This window comes from Astyanax mexicanus, chromosome 17, assembly GCF_023375975.1.
Source record: "Astyanax mexicanus isolate ESR-SI-001 chromosome 17, AstMex3_surface, whole genome shotgun sequence".
NCBI classification, from domain to species: Eukaryota; Metazoa; Chordata; class Actinopteri; order Characiformes; family Acestrorhamphidae; genus Astyanax; species Astyanax mexicanus.
The window spans coordinates 20,429,644-20,449,124 of record NC_064424.1 but is presented as its reverse complement, the minus strand read 5'-3'; the positions used below and the strand labels follow the sequence as shown (position 1 = coordinate 20,449,124).

Below are 19,481 nucleotides of genomic sequence, written 5' to 3'. Positions count from 1 at the left end.
CACCTCAACCAATAACGTTTTGTCCAGTTCAAACGAGTCGGTTCGCTAAACTGACTCACAAGTCTTTTCGAGGAAGTTAACTACTTGGAAAGAATCGGGTCGCCCAAATAAATCAAACTACAATTGATTCTAAGGAATCGGTTTCTTAAACTGAATCTAACGTCCATCGTTGATGTGACGAATTCAAATGAATCGGTTCGTTAAAGTGAATCGAAACGTCTTGCCAGTAAATGGCACTGGCTCACTGCCCTCGTCTTCGTGCTGGTCACGTGACTCGTTAGTTCGGTCTGCACATCTCAGCCGCTCCAACATCCACTCTGGAAAAATGGGCTTGAGATGTTTGGAAATTTTGCCAGATAAAACCATGGGGTGTAAACGCCCTTCTGACTCATGGCTCACTTAGGCGAAGTGGGCTGATTGTTTTTTTCTACGTTTTTAAATGATTTTTTAATTTTTATTACCGCTGACACATTATTAACCAGAGCGCTTCGGGGAGAAAGTGGGGAAAGACAAAGAGAAAAGAGGCTTTCAGTAGCTACAATGGTTTGGGCCTGAAAGAGGACAAGAGGTAAGCGAAAAAAAACAACATTAAACAATTTATAGTTAAAAATACTGTTTTTACTTGTCGCATGAAGACATTGGGATGTTGTGAAATACGTGTTAGTAACTTTAGTGAGGGAGCTGCAGTTTCTTCATGGAGAATTTACTAATAAACCAAAGGCTAGTGGGAGTGTTAGCCGCTGCAGCTAACGTTTATTTGACTGCTGTAGGTTAGCTTCCCTTAGCTTTAGCTAAGCTAAGCTAGATAACCCTGCCCACCTAATGTTAACCACTAACGCGTTAACTAAATAACCAAATAAAGAGTAGAGGTTATCTTACCTAGCTTACCTAGTTATTTATACGCATAGCAACAATATTGACACCTTTAATGAGCAACGTTTACTCACTGGAGGTGTCACAAATGTTAAGTTAGCGTAGCTAATGGTAGCAACCAATTTAGCTAAGTAGCCTAGCTGGCTATGATGCGTTACTCTTCCTAACCTAGCTTATCTATTAGCTGGTCAGGTCTGTTTTCCTTATTTTAGTAGCATATTCACGACGGAACTCCAGACATTCACAACCTCTCGTTTCCTCACAACTTCTGAATTAGAGAATTAAGTAACTTAGACCAGTAGTTTGTATGGCACGGTTTGTGCAGGCCTGGTTAGATAACACAGCTTCTTATTTAGAGGAGAAAGCAAGCAAGCAAACAAACAGCTAGCGTTAGCTAACTGTTTATGATTTACGTTACACCTTACTCCCCCTATTTAGCTAAGCTAGTTCGCTGTTTATAGGTGTACAGTATGGGCACCTTTTAATGAGCAGCGTTTTACTCACTGGAGGTGTCACACATTAGTTAGCTTAGCTATGTTAGCTAGCTAACGGTAACTAACCCATTTAGATAAGTAGCCTAGCTAGCAATTATGCGTTAGACTCATCCTAACCTTTCTGTTAGCTGCTGAGGTCAGTGTGTATCGCTTATTTTAGTCCCATATTGACAACAAAACTCCAGACACCCACAACTTCTCGCTTTCATAATTTCTGAATTAGAAACATAAATACGGTTTGTCCAGGCCTGGTTAGATAACCTAACTTTTCAATTAGAGGCAAGCAAGCAAACAAACAGTTAGCGTTAGCTAACCGTTCATGAATACACCTTACTCCTCTTGTTTAGGCCGTTCGTGTTGGTTGTTGTTGCATTTAATCAGCAGCGTCTCTGTTCAGAACTTAAGAAGATGCTGCTTTGTTCTCCTTAAAGATTCATAAGCAGTCTATTTCCATTAGTAGCAACGTTTAGCCTCTTGTGTTGGTTAGTTTGCTAAGGAGTTCAGATTCATACTGTGAGGGATGAGCAGTTATAGTACTACCCTGACTGTGCCCACATAGCTAACACGGCTGGACACACAAGCTACTGTCAACATTGCCACCCTATGATAAGAGAACCTGTTCTCTGAGAAAACTGTATGTTCTTGTCATGCAGATAAGCTGTCAGCAAGCAAAACAATCAGATTTTCCTTTTCAATACTTTTGAAACACCCAGTATTGTCAGGAGCTGAAAACGACCCTGTGTTTTTATATGTTGATTACAATCTAAGCTATAAATCTTAGGTAATAGCTTAGAAGTATTAGAGGCAAGTTTACTAAGTATACCATCCCCCCCCCAGAACTATCTTTGTTGGTGTAGCTTAGTGGGGAACATGAACATCAACACCTTTCCTGTGGTTGACTAGGGTTTGATTTCCCTAGATACACATAGGGCTGTAACCATTATTCAGTATAATCAACAATGTCGATATATTAAATTTGTCAGTTTCGTTGTCGACTAATCGTTAATTTGTAACAATACCACATTACACAAAGTGCTGGGTACAGAAGCGCAATAGGGTAAATGGCTCACTTACACAGTTCACACACAACTTAATTTGTGTCTCTAAAAGTGCCCAAACACAACATATTACATGTTTAATTACAAAATATCAGAACTTTCCATGTTTAAACAACATCTAGACATTTAAAAGGCATCAATATCTCATATTCCGCTGTTTCTAGAGATGGAGGACATTGCAGAAATAATCCCTGAATAATTGACTAATCGACTAATCGAAAAAATAACCATCAGATTAGTCGACTACCAAAATAATCACTGTATTGTTTTTAGATAGTCTAGATAGTTTAGGGTTTCCCAACTTTTACACCTTGAAGCCTGTTTAACCCACCGCAAATGGTTGTTTTTAATTTTGGTTTAAAACCAAATACGACGTACAGCAACAACCATCGACTTCATAGTTTACTTTTTCTGTTTGTGTAAAGCCTAGTGCTGTGTACTTATTGCAGTATTTTCAACGCATGCTTGCTTGCTTTTCTCTGCTCTCTCGGTCAGAGATACAGTACAGTGGCTGCTTCTTTTGAAGATTTCAGAGTCCAGTTTCCAGTCTTTTGTTGTCAAAGACACTGTTTTAAACCATTTATACATGATGTATTAAATGCATAGCACAGGACAACTGCTTTACTCAGATTCTCACTAATAACATAACTAGTTTGGGAATCTACTAGCTCACTCTGTCATGTGACTGTACTACACCAAACCAATCAAAGAGCTCGGCCTAAAATGCTTGGTTTGGAAAAAAATATTGTATTAATTACTTCACTCTACTACTTTACAAATTTGATTTGAGATAAAGTAGATGAATTGTTTGCAGTCTGAATGCAGTCAAAAAGTTCCTAGGCAACACTCTTGATTGGCAAACAAGTGTAATATGATTTAATTATATCACAGTTGGTTTCAACCCTGTAATGTGATTGGATGAGAGGCATTTTATGAGTGCCGTTATCAGCCGATATTGCCCTGTAACCGAAGCTCTCCATGTATTATTTCACCACATACAGGTAACCTAGCAACATACAGAGCAGCAATGGAACTATTTTAATTTGTTAAGTGTTTATAACCAAACACCGTATGTCCTCGTACTTTTTAACTCAAAATCTTTTAATAAACAGCGATAATGGAACTGTAGTATAATCGCAATAATATACTTGAGGTTTGTGTGCGGCCTAATGCCTACAACCTCAGCACAGTAGTGCAAATATTACACGTTATAGCACTCCCTCTTGTGTATTATTGCTTAATTAATTGATTGATTTAAAGGACCTCTGAAGATGTCTGAAGTCTGCCAAAAGTAAGAAAATAGAGCAGACTAATTGCTCTTCTGTTAATCATCTCTATCTGTGGTTAGATTATCTCATCTATCTCTTTGCAACTGTTCTGTAAGAATAAGCACAGTAACATTTTTAATGTCATTCTGTTGGCACTTTTGACCTTTTGAAGTTAATATACAGTCTGAAGTTGCACTGTCCTATCAGTTAACCATCCATTGGGCAGCTTCTCTTTTGCACTCGGAGACCATTTTAAAGCTCTGTAGGGGAGGGGCAGCCAGTGGAGTAAGTTTTGCTGCATAATTGGCCAACGTGCTCATTAGGGCTGGACCCGAATATTCGGGTATTCGGATATTCGTTCGTTGAGTAGGTATTCGGTTTTTAATTTTGGTATTCGGATATTCGTTTTTTTTTCTCCTTTCCAGAGTTCCATCTCACTCTAACCACTTCTGTTCTCGCGGGTCCCGTCAGAATATCTTGCGCGCGGGACAGAACTGAACTGTTATTGGCTGGAGCGGGAGTTTAATTCAGACGATGCGGGAGCAAATTAATAAATAGTTAAGAAAACTGTAATAATTGTAAAAAAAAAAAAAAAACCTAAAGAAAACTCTCAACGCGCAGGATGGACCGACACACACACGCACACACCGATGGTGTTTGGACTGGGGTAAGGAACGGCGCTGCTGTTTTAATAAATATATAAGTAAATTTGAAGCATTAAATGTAGTTTATTTAATTTATATTAGGAACGTGGGGCGGGAGCGGCAGAAATGTGTATGTGGCGGGCGGGCGCGGAATTAAAAGAAGCAATTTTTTTGCGGAGCGGTAACGAGACAGAAACGCGGAGCGTGGAAGAGTGGGTTTAAAAATCAGTCTCGCGCAGACCTCTATTATACATGATAAAAAAAAATGCAGGCTCTTCGAAACTGATTTATATAATAAAACGTAAGGGGTAATGTGGCAACAGTAGGGGCTAAATCGGTTACAAAAGCCTGGCCTACAAAAATGATGTCTGAACGAATTTCCTCTTATCTAATATAATTTAAAATGGTTTAAAAATATAAAATAATTTCGAAGCAAACGAAATATTTAATATTGAGCTTATAGCCCAAGTGCAAAAATACAAAATCAGTAATACGGCTATGCCCTGCACAATCCTTTAACCGAAATAGACCAAGTACAATAACGTCATTAACAATGACTTTCCTCTACTCTAATATAATTTAACATGGTTTAAAAATATAAAATAATTTCTAAACAAACGAAATATTTAATATTGAGCTTATAGCCCAAGTGCAAAAATACAAAATCAGTAATATGCCCTGCACAATCCTTTAACCGAAAAAGACCAAGTACAGTTTACAATGACTGTCCTCTAATATAATTAACAATGTTTAAGAATATAAAATACTTCCTGAAGTTTTGTTTGTTTTTTTAAGCAAATAGCCTAAGTGTGAAAACACAAACAGCAATTTACTGGGCTGGCTTGCGCAGCGGAGAAACCGTGCAGCAGCAGCCTTCTAGCCTGCTTACGCAGCGGATAAGCCACGTGTGGGGCAGCAGAAATTCCGGGATGAAAACACGATGAAATCTGGGCTAAAAACACAGAAAAAATATGGGGTGAAAACACAAAAATCCGGGATAAAAACACCAAAAACTCCGGGGTGAATATGTCTCGTAGGTCAGAGCAAATTGAACATTTTTCAGTGGATTAAAGGGGCCGTGATTTGCTTTTTTTTTTTTTTTTAAACCTCTTTTTTTAAAAACGAATATTCGAATATTCGCTTCGAATCAGTGCCGAATATCCGGAGCTCAAAAAACGCTATTCGGGCCAGCCCTAGTGCTCATGCATGGCCCCAAGGCTGCTGGCAGGCATAGCGTAATCTGTGTGGCACGGACAGTAAGTCCTACACCACTTGATTTGAACTAGGGCAGACCTTCTGGCGCTTATGTAATGTGCGCACATACACACTTGCACGCTGCACTTCAGTAGCATTTGACTTCACCTGAAGGTGGATGTGCACACTGTAGTAGCTTAAGGCTACTTTTTTTTTTTAATTTAAAACTGTGGCCACATGTCAGTTCAGTGACTGTGGGGACAGCAGCTGCTTTCTGGAAAGCATCCGTTTTTGAACACCGGATTGCCTGTTCATAAACACTGTTTCAAGTCCTCCTTGCAGTGCTTCCTGTTTTAGTTTTGCTCCCTGGTGTCAGTTAACTGTTTCCTACTCTACTCTACTTTGTGGTGAAGGCTGTGCCCAGTCACAAAAGTGCTCTTTAGCGTTTGCTCATCACATCTAAAGGTTATGTAAAACATTATGTAAGCAGCAATCGTAAAATGATTTTGGTTGGACCGTTTTAGCCTGTTTGGCCGCTAACGTCAGGCTGTTTCTCCACGATTCGCTGGGGGGTGTTCATGCAAAGGCTGACCCAGTCTGTACTTCTGTTATGGTTAGGAAATGGAGCTGAAAACCTGCAGTCTTTTTTATGTAAGAGCGAGCTGATCTGCTCACTGAGACGTCTTGCTCATCTAATAGTTGCATTACTCTGGAACATTTCTTGGTAATTGCTCGTTGCCTTGTGAAGTGTAAAGAGACATTTCCCAGGGAAAGGTCACCATGCATACCTAATGAGGTCATATTGTGTAGGTACATACATTAGTTGCAGAGGAAGCTGTAGGCAAAAATGGTTTACTGATCATTTTGAACAGACAAAATGGACTAGTTTACTACGTTTTGAAACATAACACAGGAACATAACACAGGAATAGGAAAGCTCTTGGTAAAGACACATGAAATAAAAGTACAGATAATACATATTATATCATCAGAAAAAGTGCTTTATTTATCATAATAATCATAAAGTATTGTGGTGGTGTTGAATTCTTACTTCAAATTCTTTCTTATGATTGTGTCTTCATTTGGAAATCAAACATAACTCAACAAAGCTGTTAAATGGGCCATTTCCTGGCACCCCATGAATTCCATACATCCTCACTACCACAGCTCACAACTAAAAGCCATTTAACACCTAAAGACTAATTTATACACTTTTTATTTATGTAAAGGAAAATGTCCCTGCTGGATTTTGGCATAGATGTTAAGTGATATATCCACTAAAGGACAGTTCAGTGGTATTGCTCAATTCTGTCTCCATTTGTAGCTTTTAGAGACCATATTTAAAGTTGAGCATTTTTGTGAGCTGTCCCAGTGCCTCATTGTAAACCAGCCAGTCAGCAAAACAGAGCTTAAGATTTTTCTTGAGCCCAGTGTAAAAGATGGAAAGACATGTTTTAAATGGGCTTGTTTAACTAGTTCTGTGTATATTTTGTTCCAGCCAATGTCATATTAGTGTCTTTTTTTAAAATACTGAAAATGGTTTATATTTTGCCTCGTAAAACAAAGACTAGCTTGTACATACTGAGTCAAAAGCACTGCATGTGTCAGTTGTAGTGCTTTAGCTCATAGCAATAGATGTTTAATTTGCATCAGCTGTTATGGGGCATTGCTCTCGAAGTTCCACAGTGACGTTTGTGTGTGTGAGTGTGTGACTCTGCTAGAACAAAAAAAAGCTGCCCAGTATAAAACCTGTAGATGGAAGTTTCTAGATCAGATAAAAAGGTACTTATAATAAAGTAATTTCCAGTAGTATTGAAATTGATGTCTGTTTGAAAAGTAGGACAGCTATAGTACACATTTTGCCCAGTGTCTCTAGGGAAATACCTTCTTCTTTAACTGACTCTTTCGGTGTGTGAGTGTACACAGCCTCTTCACAGGATGTGTGTAGATTCTCACACAACACACTGTGGTGAGGAGAGCTGTGATAAATGGACAAGAAATTGTAGGTCAGCAGTTAGCAATGAAATATGACCAAATCTCCCTAATCCATTTGAATGTGTCTGCTGAACAGAAAATCCAAATCCCTTAACGGTTACACAAACAAAACCCTGTTCATATTTCTGCTCATTATTCAGGAGTTTTGAGGGGATTGTTTAAAAACTTGCAATATTACAGTGAAAGGCAATAAACCAAACTGTTTTTTTATTATCTTTTTTCATATTTATTATTTGCATTTGGATTGATAAATGTAGAAACGAGTCATACAACTTAAAAAAAAAATCATGCCATGACTTTTGGACAGACACAATAGCTAACACGTTACATATAACTAGCAAAGCTACTGCTAAAGCCTTTATTCAGACACTCTTAGGGATGCACAGTGAGATCAGAGAAATGAGAAATCTTATCTGAACCCGAGTAGGATGGGTCCCTCTGACTGAGTCTTGGTTCTTTCCAAGGTTTCTTCCTCTTAAAGGGAGTTTTTCCTTGCCACTGTGTCACCATAAAAATTGGCATCTCTGTGGTGCTGCTCATAAGAGGCGTGGACCTGGTTTTCTCTGTAATACTGCTTTGTGACAACCTTTGTTGTAAAAAAAAAATGATAATAATAAATAAAATTGTAATTAAAATTGAAATTATGATTTGACCACTGGGATCCTCATCACAAGAAATTGTGGCCACACGAACCAAGCTAATGTTTTAAGCTTTATTATTACAATATAACTTCATTTTATATGTATTTATGTATGTGTATATATATATATATATATATATATATATATATATATATATATATATATATATATATATATATATATATATATATATATGTGTTTATATATACATATCTTACCGTTGATTGCTTAGTGCTCTTAACTGCTGAGCTACCCCAATATACAGTAGAAACAAAACAAATAAAGGTAGTATTATGATGACATTCTCAAACAATAAAATCCTGTGCAGTTTACTAAAAAGTATATCCCTTAACTTTGATTGATATTTAATTGATATCAAAGCAATTAAAGATAAGGTTTTGGGAATGATGCATGGGTTTGGCGGGCCGCCTCTGTTAAGAGTAAACACTACTGTACTCCCTGGTGTGTGTATTTACTGTTTAATTCATCTGTGCCCAGCACAAGTATGGTTTAGATGGTTTGTCTTGTCTAGTATTGTGCAATACTTTGCAATCCAGTACTCTGGCAAGTGTCATTCACCTGGAAACCAAAGATACAACTAGGACTGTCACAATTGCCATCACTTGTCGGTTTGTTTAAAAACAACTCTTTTTCTTTTATTCTTTAGAATATTTCATTTTTCTTGTGAAAATGGCAACAAAGCACTTTTGCTGTTTGGCCGAATAGGTGCAAAGGGTAATTTAAACCGAACAGTGAAGTTTTGATGACATAACCAATTCACAACCAGCTGGGATGTTAAATCATTACAAAAATGTAAAAAAGTGTATTTTTTTTTTTTTTTAGCATTGTTCTGTTGTATTATTGTTATGGCAGTCTTTATAATGTGTTTTATCATAATTATTTCTGGGACAGTAGGTCACCCTAACCAAAGTTATCGCTACAGGCATGCTTGCAGATAGTATCCACATTATAATCAGGACTAAACTAAATGGATCAAAGGTAAATGATCTGCCGTGCAACTGGATGCACTTGTTCAGCCCTTAACTGAGGCATATTGCATCATGCAACACACCAGGGACGTGTGCCAGCACTTACCCAGCAGGTGTGCCTGTTTTTGAGTCTGCGCACATACATAACGTAAAAGAAAGGCCAGAGGACAGCATGTTGATGAGAGAACAAAGGCTAATTACATTAAGTGTGTACACCTAGGCAAGTCTCTAATAACTGTTGGGAATAACAAGGCACATTAGGCGCAGCAAGCGTCCGGAGGGATTCTTCATGATTCCCACATTGCATTATATTGCCTCAGTGTGATGTGAGCACTCTGGTTATTTTAGGAGGGTTTTCCTAGCTTATGCTGCTGCTCAGGCTCTAGCAGAAAACAGACACTGTCCCTTTAAGAAATTTACACTGTGCTGCTTGGAGCTGGAGGGGAGGGAGTCTGTGTGTGCGCAGATCTGCCCTGTGATTGGTCGAGCTCCTATCTGAATCGTGACATCACAAGGCGGATCCACTCTCTGGCAAAAAATAACATCTCCTTATATGGAAAGAGGTGGACTGAACCATTTCTCACTCACTGGAGGTGGAGATGTATTGTTCCTCTTTTAAACCTCTTTAAAACTATCAACTTTTTCAAAATGCTGAATGGTAGTCACTTCAACCTGTCGTTATTTACATCTCCTGTTCACAGGCCAGTGATACTGTTTACTTTGTTTGGTTTTGCTCAAGCCTTTAATCAGTGTAGTGGGAACTTTGCTCCCTAGTGAAGTCAGGATTGAAAAGTCTTACTCGGCAGGCATTCATTTTGAGAAGCAGCTTGTTAGTCAGAGACTACAGCCATTATCATTTATTTATCAAAGATTGATTCACGTCCACAAACCTAAATCAGGATTCAGATTGTTGACAGTATCAAAGTGTTTGGCCAGAGTTCTCCCTGCCTGTCACTCACTGAGGGAGCCCTCTGTGTTCAGCTTTGATGTATTGACCCATGACAATGCCCCCCCTATGTTCTAAAGAATAGTATCTCCCGCAGACAGCCTGTAACCTCCCTCCCTCCCTAAGTCAGATTTATCTAGACTGCTAGGAAATATGCTGCGGTTGGATGAAGTGTGTATGCTGCCGATCAAAAAGTAATTCAAAACCTAACTTGGGACCGACCAAGAGGGGCTATCAGGACCACAACCAAAGCGTCTGGAGCTTTACTCATAATCCTTTTCCAATGGTTCTTTGGTTGAGGCTATGGCCTCTCAGTCAGGGTAAGCACCACTGCTAGTTTTGATCAGCCATAGTTGTACTTCAGAACTTGTATTACTGTTGACAAAGTTGTGGACCTTCAGAAAACCAACCAAGCAACCGCATCCTCTTTTTTTATGTCGCTGTAATGACTGGGAACATGAAATATCTCCTTCCTGTATTGTTGCCTTTATTCTGGAATTAATCTATCTAGTGCTCTTCCATGATTGTGTTATATCAGTGTAATAATCAACTAAAGAAAGAGATACTGCTGGACTGTCACGTACACTAAGTGGTGCCTTTTTCATACAGATTGTAGTCGAAGGCTTGATTAAGAGTTTGTGAGATAGTAAGAAACTGATCATATAAAGATTATTTGAAGCTTAAACATAGACAGCATAGGAATATATATATATATATACACGTATATATATATATATATATATATATATATATATATATATATATATATATATATATATATATATATATATATATATATACACACGTGTATATATATATACACGTGTGTATATATATATATATATATATATATATATATATATATATATATATATATATATATATATATATATATATATATATATATATATATATATATATATGCGATCAATACAATAAAATATAAAAATGCCACAGAAAAACACTCAAAATGGCAGTCTGAGTACAAAAATTAATTAAATTATTCATGTAATGTACCCTGTGACAAATGTCAGTCAGTGATCGATTTTGTAATTCATGTATATTGAAATTATATCACTGATATTGAAACATTTTCTATTGTGATTCATATTAAGTTATTGTCCAGCACTTGTTGAACAGTTAACTTTATGTTCAGCTTCATAATCAACTGCTGAATTATGAATTTTCATTTTTCATCAACTAACGGTACTGAATCTCAACCAGTACTGAAATAAGGAAGGCTTTTGCTAATTTAAACCTGTTTAATAAGCACCATTAATCAGAAGTCTTACTGATAAAGCAGTGGATGAAGTACAACAGTCCAGTTACATCAGTTAATCTGTAATTACCAGTAACAAATTTGCTGAGGACAGCTGTGTAATTTGATTGAGATGTGGAATGGTTGTTTGTCAAGCCGCTCCCCGCTAAATGTCAATTGAGTATCTTTGTCTTGCAAAACGGCCGGCCATCGACACATTATTCACATGCTGTTCTTTCCACTGCTATCCACTGATCTACTGAGGGACATGGGCCTTCATCCACCCCCCTTCAACTTTCAGGTCAACCCCCACCAGCAAACCTTTAGAAAGTGAGTTTAGGCTGAGTGAGTTCTTTCAACAGATGTTAAATGGGTCCTCTGCCACCCTTTATAGATTGGAGAATTGCTAATAACTTTGTTGTTGATATAATCAACAAGTGACCTGAGTCTTAAAATTAATTCTGCACTCCATTGTTAAAACTAAAAAAAAATTAAGTCACACTCGAGTTGACGATGTAGCAGTTAAACAGTGTTACGATAATTGTACACTGTTTCAAAAACATTTTCAGAAAATAGTTAGCTAAAGATTTTTGGATTTTACTGCAACTGGAGTGACAGTCAATCAGTGTTTATAGCAAATCTAGTCCAAATATATCCCACTTTTTTCCCAGGTTAAGGTTGTTTTCAATACGTTATTGTTTTTTTTGTGCGCTCACAGACCATGAAAACACATGGTCCATATAGAAGTTAGAAGATAAATCTTCAACTTAAGACAGTACTGTGTCTGTGACTGATGTAGTGAGTGATGATGAACTGTATAAAAATGCTGTTTTTCTGCTGTCGATGTGACATCTTGATGCAGCCATCTTGGATTCTAAGCTTAGGTTTGGTGAGACTCCTGTCTTTTTGAGAAGGAAGTCTGACTTGTCTGGGTGTTCCAGTTAAACCTGGGCAATATATCTTATCTTATTGACAATGTATTTATACTTTATATATTTATATATATCTATAATAAAATTGTTTCATTGGGTGAGTAATTGAGTAAAAAGCACTTTACTGTGTATGAAAGAGTATTTTATTGAAGAATCTGCAACTGCTGATTTATTTTGTATGAGTAGCAAAACATAACGTTTTCTTTATTTAGCACTGATGTTAAAACTGGGAAATCACAAATTAGTCTTGTCCGTTAAGGATTTGTTGTTTGTGTTTTGAGTGCAAAAAAGCTCTCAAACCTGGCTGTGACTAGTTATTAAGCCTGAGGTGTTTTTTACTTGCTTGTTTACCGTCTTCACGACTTTAGGTTGTTGATTTAAGAAAGCTTTTACTCTCTTTGTAACATTTTGATGTAACCTTTTTCTGTAGATCTGTAACTGTGGCATCTTTTGCTTTATTGTAAATGTTGGATTTAGCACATTTTTGATAAGCTAGGAAAAAGGAAGGCTTATTTCCAGTTACATTTAGTCATTTTTCATTCAATCTAGACCCAAATATGTTTACAGTGAGAAACTTGCTGTCATGTCATCCTTCTCTGAGTAGCTTGGGTAGCAAGAAATCCCTGCCTTCCTGAATTACTTCCTGTCTACATGACACTGGCAAACTCTCTAGATATTTGCGTGTGTCAGCAGAAAATATCACGTCAGCAGCTTTTTTCTTTTCTTCTAGTACCATCTTTGTCCCAGGCAACAGCACTTAGCACTTTTGGTTATCTGAGTCCACCTCTGGGCTCTCCAGTGACCGGGCCACACTAACCCTCTTGCTTATCATCTCCTAAATCTAACCGAGTGAGTGGTTAAAAGCTGCCGGACTATTGTTGTCAGTCATCTCAAATTCCCTTCATGTTGAGTTGCCTCTGTACATCACGTATTACTCATTGTGTCACAGAACATGCAATTGTCCTTGGTTAGCCTACTTAACTAAAACAAATCTTATGTTACACGTAGGGCAGATAATTAAACGGCACTTTCTTTAAAGAGTACAAGTACAGGGAGTTTTAACTGTGTAACAAGTAATAATGACTGGAGATTATAAAAGAAAAAGCTTCACCTTTTTGGGCAGGTCTTTATGGATGCTATAAAGCATAAGAGTGAGTTGGATCGATTTCTTTTTATGAGAGTAAGATCTTTTCAGCATTGACTTCTGCCAGTGCTAACAGTAATAAGTAAGAAAAAAAATGATCAATAGAAAATAAATCTACCAGTGAAAAAGCCAAAGGTGTCCGTGTTAAAGAAAAAGAGGAACCAAGAATCACACAGTGAGACATGCTCACCTTTGGTCAAAGTTACATGTTGTTTATACATTGTTAATAAAAAGTCACAGTATTCATAGTAGCGATAGCAAGTATTTGAAAGGACTCATGATGTTCATTGTAATAATGGTAATTATTAGTAAGGAAACATGTAAGAGTGTTCCACACTAGGCAATTCTTGCTGTGCCCGGGCACCCACGGTTACCAAACCGTGGGTGGCTTATTTGACTAGTGCGATCGCTCCGATCCATACTTGGGCACGGTTCGCTGGGACTCGAGCGCGGCACGCATGCAGTGTGAGCTCGAACAAGATAAAGCCAGTGATGCGACGTTCCTGTAAACATTCACCCCTTCTCGGGAGCACGCTGTGTCACTCTATATATATACGTATATATGTGTGTATATATATATATATATATATATATATATATATATATATATATATATATATATATATATATATATATATATATATATATATATATACGTATGTGTGTATATATATATATATATATATATATATATATATATATATACACGTATATATATATATATATATATACACGTATATATGTGTGTATATATATATATATATATATATATATATATATATATATATATATATATATATATATATATATATATATATATATACGTATGTGTATATATATATATATATACACGTATGTGTGTGTATATATATATATATATATATATATATATATATATATATATATATATATATATATATATATATATATATACACGTATATATGTGTGTGTATATATATATATATACACGTATATATGTGTGTGTATATATATATATATACACGTATGTATATGTATGTATATGTAACAGTGACATTTTGCCACATATTTTTCTAAGTAAAATAAAGCGAATTATCTCTGCTTTTATCAAGAACACTGTGCGCATGCGCTCCCGAGAGAGGGTGCTTTTCTTGGCAGGGGTGCTGAATTTGGCAGAATACTGAGTAATGGCGTAAGCGCGCTCGGCACGGATTGTTTAAACGCAGTGTGATTGCAGGCCAGCAAGGCAGTGCTCCAGCATGATTCAACCAAACCGTGCTTAGTGGGAATACACCCTAATTTTGCAATGAAAAATAGTAATTTTCAGTATATATCTATTCTGGGTAAATATGTTCGGTTGCCAATAATCCGGTGCCTCCCTATTTGTGATTCATTACAATAATAGTACTCATATTATTACAATAACAGCACTCAAAGTCCAAGTAAGCATAGCTGGAATTGGTGCGTGGCACCTAGTCCCAGGCAGGTGGTAGTAGCTGAATGCAGAGCAGCTGGTCTGAAGATACAGAATTAGTTTGGATTGTATTTATGGGAGTTCAGAGAATGTGAACGGATTATCAGATTATCAGAGTCCGGCTCTGAGTGTGACTCCAGAAGATCTGACTAGAACAGACGAGTTAGAAGGTAACACATACATGAGAGTTCTCTGACTTCCGACTGGCATCCGTATGCTTCACTGTTCACAAGTAACAGGACAACAGCACCACAGTTCCCATATTTTTTAGTGACCCCTATGAACCCCTTTCCCTTTTAGTCAAATTCCGATTCAGGTCAGTTGCAGAAATCAGTGAGACTAAATTAAAATTGATAGGTAATCATTAGATTTTGTACTCAGAATAAGAGAGGCTCTAAGATAATGATTCAAACACCCCATCAGTTAGACCTGTCACAGTAGTTATTTTTTATTGCAAGATGTGTTATCTTAGACATAATTGTGATATCTGACATTATAATTCTAAAATGACTTTATGCCAAAACCAAGTGTATACTTTATTTCTTCACCTACTGCAGTCCATTCTGTGTGTATGGACGCTCTGTTATTGATGCATTGGTCATTGCCAGACTGTTTGAAACATTGGTGAAGTTAATTTGTATGTAAGCAACCACGAAAGGAAACACAATAGATTATAGATATCAAGGTCAGCAAGAATTAGCGAGATCACGTTCATATATTGTAGGGTTAAACGTTAACCTAATTATCGTGACAGGCCTGCCCTCAGTAGCTGTCTTGTCTTGTTTTTGCCATTGATCCTCATATTACTGAGTGTACCTTGGGTTTAAATGTGGATTGAGGCTTTGGAAAGCTGTGCTTTTTTTCCTCCAGTTCTCCATGCTTAGTGACTGTGTCTCTGTTGTTAGCAACATGAACCGTGAAGACCGGAATGTGCTCCGTATGAAAGAAAGAGAAAGGAGAAATCAAGAAATCCAGCAGGGAGGAGAGGCTTTTCCAGCCAATTCCCCTCTCTTTCCTGAACCTTATAAAGTTGTAAGTTCATTTTTTTCCCTCTTTTCTATTTGTTCTTTAGTTTGTTTCAACTTGGTTTTGTTTATTGTATCACACATGTACTAGTCTTCATTTTTTTAAAGCTAATGGCTGCTTACTTTGACATTTATCTATCCATATAAAAACATGCACACAGAATGAGGTAAGTAGGTTTGATTAAATGCAGCAGTTACAGCTTTTACTGCACTTATTGCACTTTTTTTTCTGCCTGACCTAAAATGGCTGTTGGCGAAGCACAAAAAGAAAACCTTGTGCTTTGCGCTTGAGATTAAGTTTCACACTCTCTGTAATATAGATTACGTTCTTGCAGCTAGACTTGTGACCAGTGTGCTATTAACCTTAGTCCCTATTGTCCCTTGAATTCCTGAATGGCACTTGTCTGTCACCGCAGGCTGGTGACCCTGTGATTTATTTTTAAACACTGATTTAAAAAAAGGTGGGTGCTTGATGTTTAAATAAGTTTCGCACATTGCCACATAAAATTCAGACACATGCTGAAACCTAGTAGAAGATAACAATGATTCAATAACCTTGTATGATGATTGAATAATTACTTAGGGAATTTATTATTTGAATTGTGTTCTCCTCAGCATTGTTTCATAGAACCTTTTTTGGTACCTTTTTGGTTCTTTTAAAACTGTAGCCTAATTCCAACAAGACTATGCTGAAACATGCTTACCTTGCAGTGAAATTAGATATAGTGTCTAACCACCAGCAGACAGTGAAGAGGATTTTAGTCCTCCACTGTCTAATCTTATAAGCAGCTTTATACAAAGGTAAGTGCTTGCTTTACCTGGGTAGGGATTCCATTTAGGATGTTTCTAAGATGAAAGAGCTGTCAACATGAAGAGGAATATGGCATGAGTAAACAAAATGGAGCTTAGAGTATTGGAGCACAAATATTGGAAGATTAGTTTGGTTAATACTGCTGTACTACTCAGTATTTTCAGGCTGTGTTTCAGTAAGCCAAAGAAGTTATGAACTGTTAATTTAATAAAATTAAATAATATGACTTTATGCCTTTGACATTTTCAGCATTGGCTTTCTGCCCCTGTTGTCTGCAGATTACTGTGTAAATCCAAAGCCTACAGGTAGTCTTAATTAAATTCAGCTTTCAGTTCCCAGTAGCAAGCTGAGAACAAGAAAAGGGAAAGCTCATTAGTATTTAGACAAGTTCATTTAAGGGAGATGAGACGTTGTCTAAATTAAATATCAGTCATCAGCAAAACATCAGTCATTATTTTAATCAAGCTGTAAACATGAGGATGTTGTTTAAAGCAGGAAACATATGACTAGTTCCTGTATACGTAGATAAAGGCTAAAGGTTTATATGTAGTTGGATGTTGACACTGTTGAGCAAAGTTGCTCAAGCATGAAGGCATTCTTTTCAGAGCAGTACAAACAAGGATCAAAGTGAACAAAACCTCAAGAATTATCGTTAAAATTATTTAAATGTATGTTCAATCATAGTGGAAAAAATGTGTTCTTAATGTATTTTAATGACATTACCAATTACTTTTAACCCCAGTGTACACACACTGATCACATATAATCAAACACATGGAGCTGGTTGTTTTTGATCAGTAGGAAAAAAGGAGCTTTTGTTGAAGTTGTCTGACTGACAAAGAAGAAGGTGGCATGTATGTTCTTAATGGCAGCAGTGTGAATTGCTGCGTCAATGTAGACAGGCCATTGTTTAAATTGTTGAGTGGTATGCTCCCTTGTGTGCTGTAATTTCATAAAGTCGTGATTATGTCATTTTACTTGGACGTTCTGTAGCTCATCCGCGTCCACAGTATATTAAACCCAGCATTTAGCCCAGAGAAAACCATTTTTAGTGGTGAGTCAGTATTCAGGATGCATATCTTTTTTTTTTTTTGTTGTTGCTGTGGTTTTATTGGTATTGCGCATTGTGATTTATAGAGTTTGTATCTGTATCATAATGTAAATAATACAGGAGCCCCTCTTTTCCCTGTTGCTTTCTCTGGCATTTCGGAGATCCCCTGTGTTTCCTGACCTTCCCTGAGTATTTACCCAGCTTTACAGGGAGGGTTACATTAATTTAGCTGATATTGTCTTTAGCTTTTTAGATATAATTGCTATTTTTAAATGTTGGGGTTTGTTTCTTTCTTTATTAAAGTATTCTTTAATGATAAGTGGAAGATATAATAGTAAAGAGGGTAAAAGGGACAGTAAATGTGTTTTTTGAAAGCCTTAAGTTTTTCAGTGCTCACTGTAAATCAGGTGCCAGAACTGTTGTTTGGTTGAAGTGCTGGTTTAAACTATTTAAATTAGTGTGACACTGCTGCTTATGTTGTTAAACAAGTTTTACAGTCTTTCAAGTTAGCGAAATAATTGCAGTTGCTACTTTGCATGAGTTTTTGCATTGTTATGTAGTTTATTTACATCATTGATTTAATTCATGTTGTCTTTTCTTTTTTTTCTTTCTCTCTCTCTCTCTCTCTCTCTCTCTCTCTCTCTCTCTCTCTCTGTCTCTCTTTCTCTCTCTGTCTCTCTCTCTCTGTCTCTCTAGTCAAAGACAGAAGACAAACTTTCGAGTCGTATCCAGAGCATGCTAGGAAACTACGACGAAATGAAAGAAACTATCGGTGAACCTCCCATTTCTAAGCTCATGGCCAAGGCCTCAGGCTCTTCCTCCTCAGAGGAGAAATCTATGTATGGTGAGTCACGTGGAGGTGGCAGCCAGAGTCAGGGCAACAAATGGACTCCTGTGGGCCCGGCTTCTGGCACCTCCAGCTCCTCTTCCTCCAAATCCCAGAATCGCTCCAGCTCGGGCAGCCACAGCAGTAGCCAGCGCAGTGGCAATGGTGGCAGCAGCAGCCAGCGGCACGACCGAGACTTTAGCAGCAGCAGTAGTAGCAGCAAGAAGTCCAGCAAGCACGAGCACAAGTCGCACACCACCTCCAGCCCAGCCAAGGGCTCCCTGAACTCTAGTAGCCACTCGCGCTCGCTAACAGCCGAGCACCATGGCAAGGAGCGTTATCGTTCCAAGTCACCCAGAGACCGTGAGGCCAACTGGGACTCGCCATCCAGGGTGCACTCCTCTTCTTCGTCATCCTCTTCATCCTTCCCCAGCGGCCAGCATTCCAGCCAGACTTTTCCTCCCTCACTCATGTCCAAACCGGGCTCTATGCTACAGAAGCCCACAGCCTACGTGAGGCCCATGGACGGCCAGGAGACGGCAGAGCCCAAGACTTCATCCGAGTCTTATGGAGGCCAGTCTCACAGCAGCAGTGTGGGGGACATAAAGGGCAATGGGAAAGCATCGCTCACCAAGCTCAAGATTCCAGCACCAGTAGAGGTAAGGCTTTTCTTATAGATCAGTCACCATAAACTGATGAAACACCAAAATGTGATTGAACCCAGACCCTTATATACTTTTATGTATGTTAACACAGCCCTGTGTGTGTTGTGTTCTTTTAAATTGTTGATGCTGTGACTTTAGCACTGGCTACAAAAACATGAAAATGATGAACACGGACAAGTTTTGAGTTAGTGATTTTATGCATTTTAACCCATG

At 37.7% G+C, this 19,481-nt stretch overlaps 1 protein-coding gene across 5 annotated transcripts in view; it reads left to right on the top strand.

Annotated features, from left to right (window-relative positions):
- Nucleotides 1–260: 260 nt before the first annotated feature.
- The window catches only part of aff4 (AF4/FMR2 family, member 4), a 40,226-nt gene continuing 21,005 nt past the window's right edge, over nt 261–19,481 (top strand). The window contains exons 1-3 of one of the 5 annotated variants that reach the window (XM_049466301.1): nt 261–568; nt 15,796–15,922; nt 18,474–19,262. In XM_049466301.1, coding sequence (XP_049322258.1) covers nt 15,800–15,922; nt 18,474–19,262 — 912 coding nt within the window. In that variant the 5' untranslated portion in view covers nt 261–568; nt 15,796–15,799. Of the gene's footprint in view, nt 569–10,202; nt 10,423–15,795; nt 15,923–18,473; nt 19,263–19,481 lie in introns of those variants that run through there. The other 4 variants (XM_049466302.1, XM_049466300.1, XM_049466303.1 and 1 more) reach the window with 4 other exon arrangements.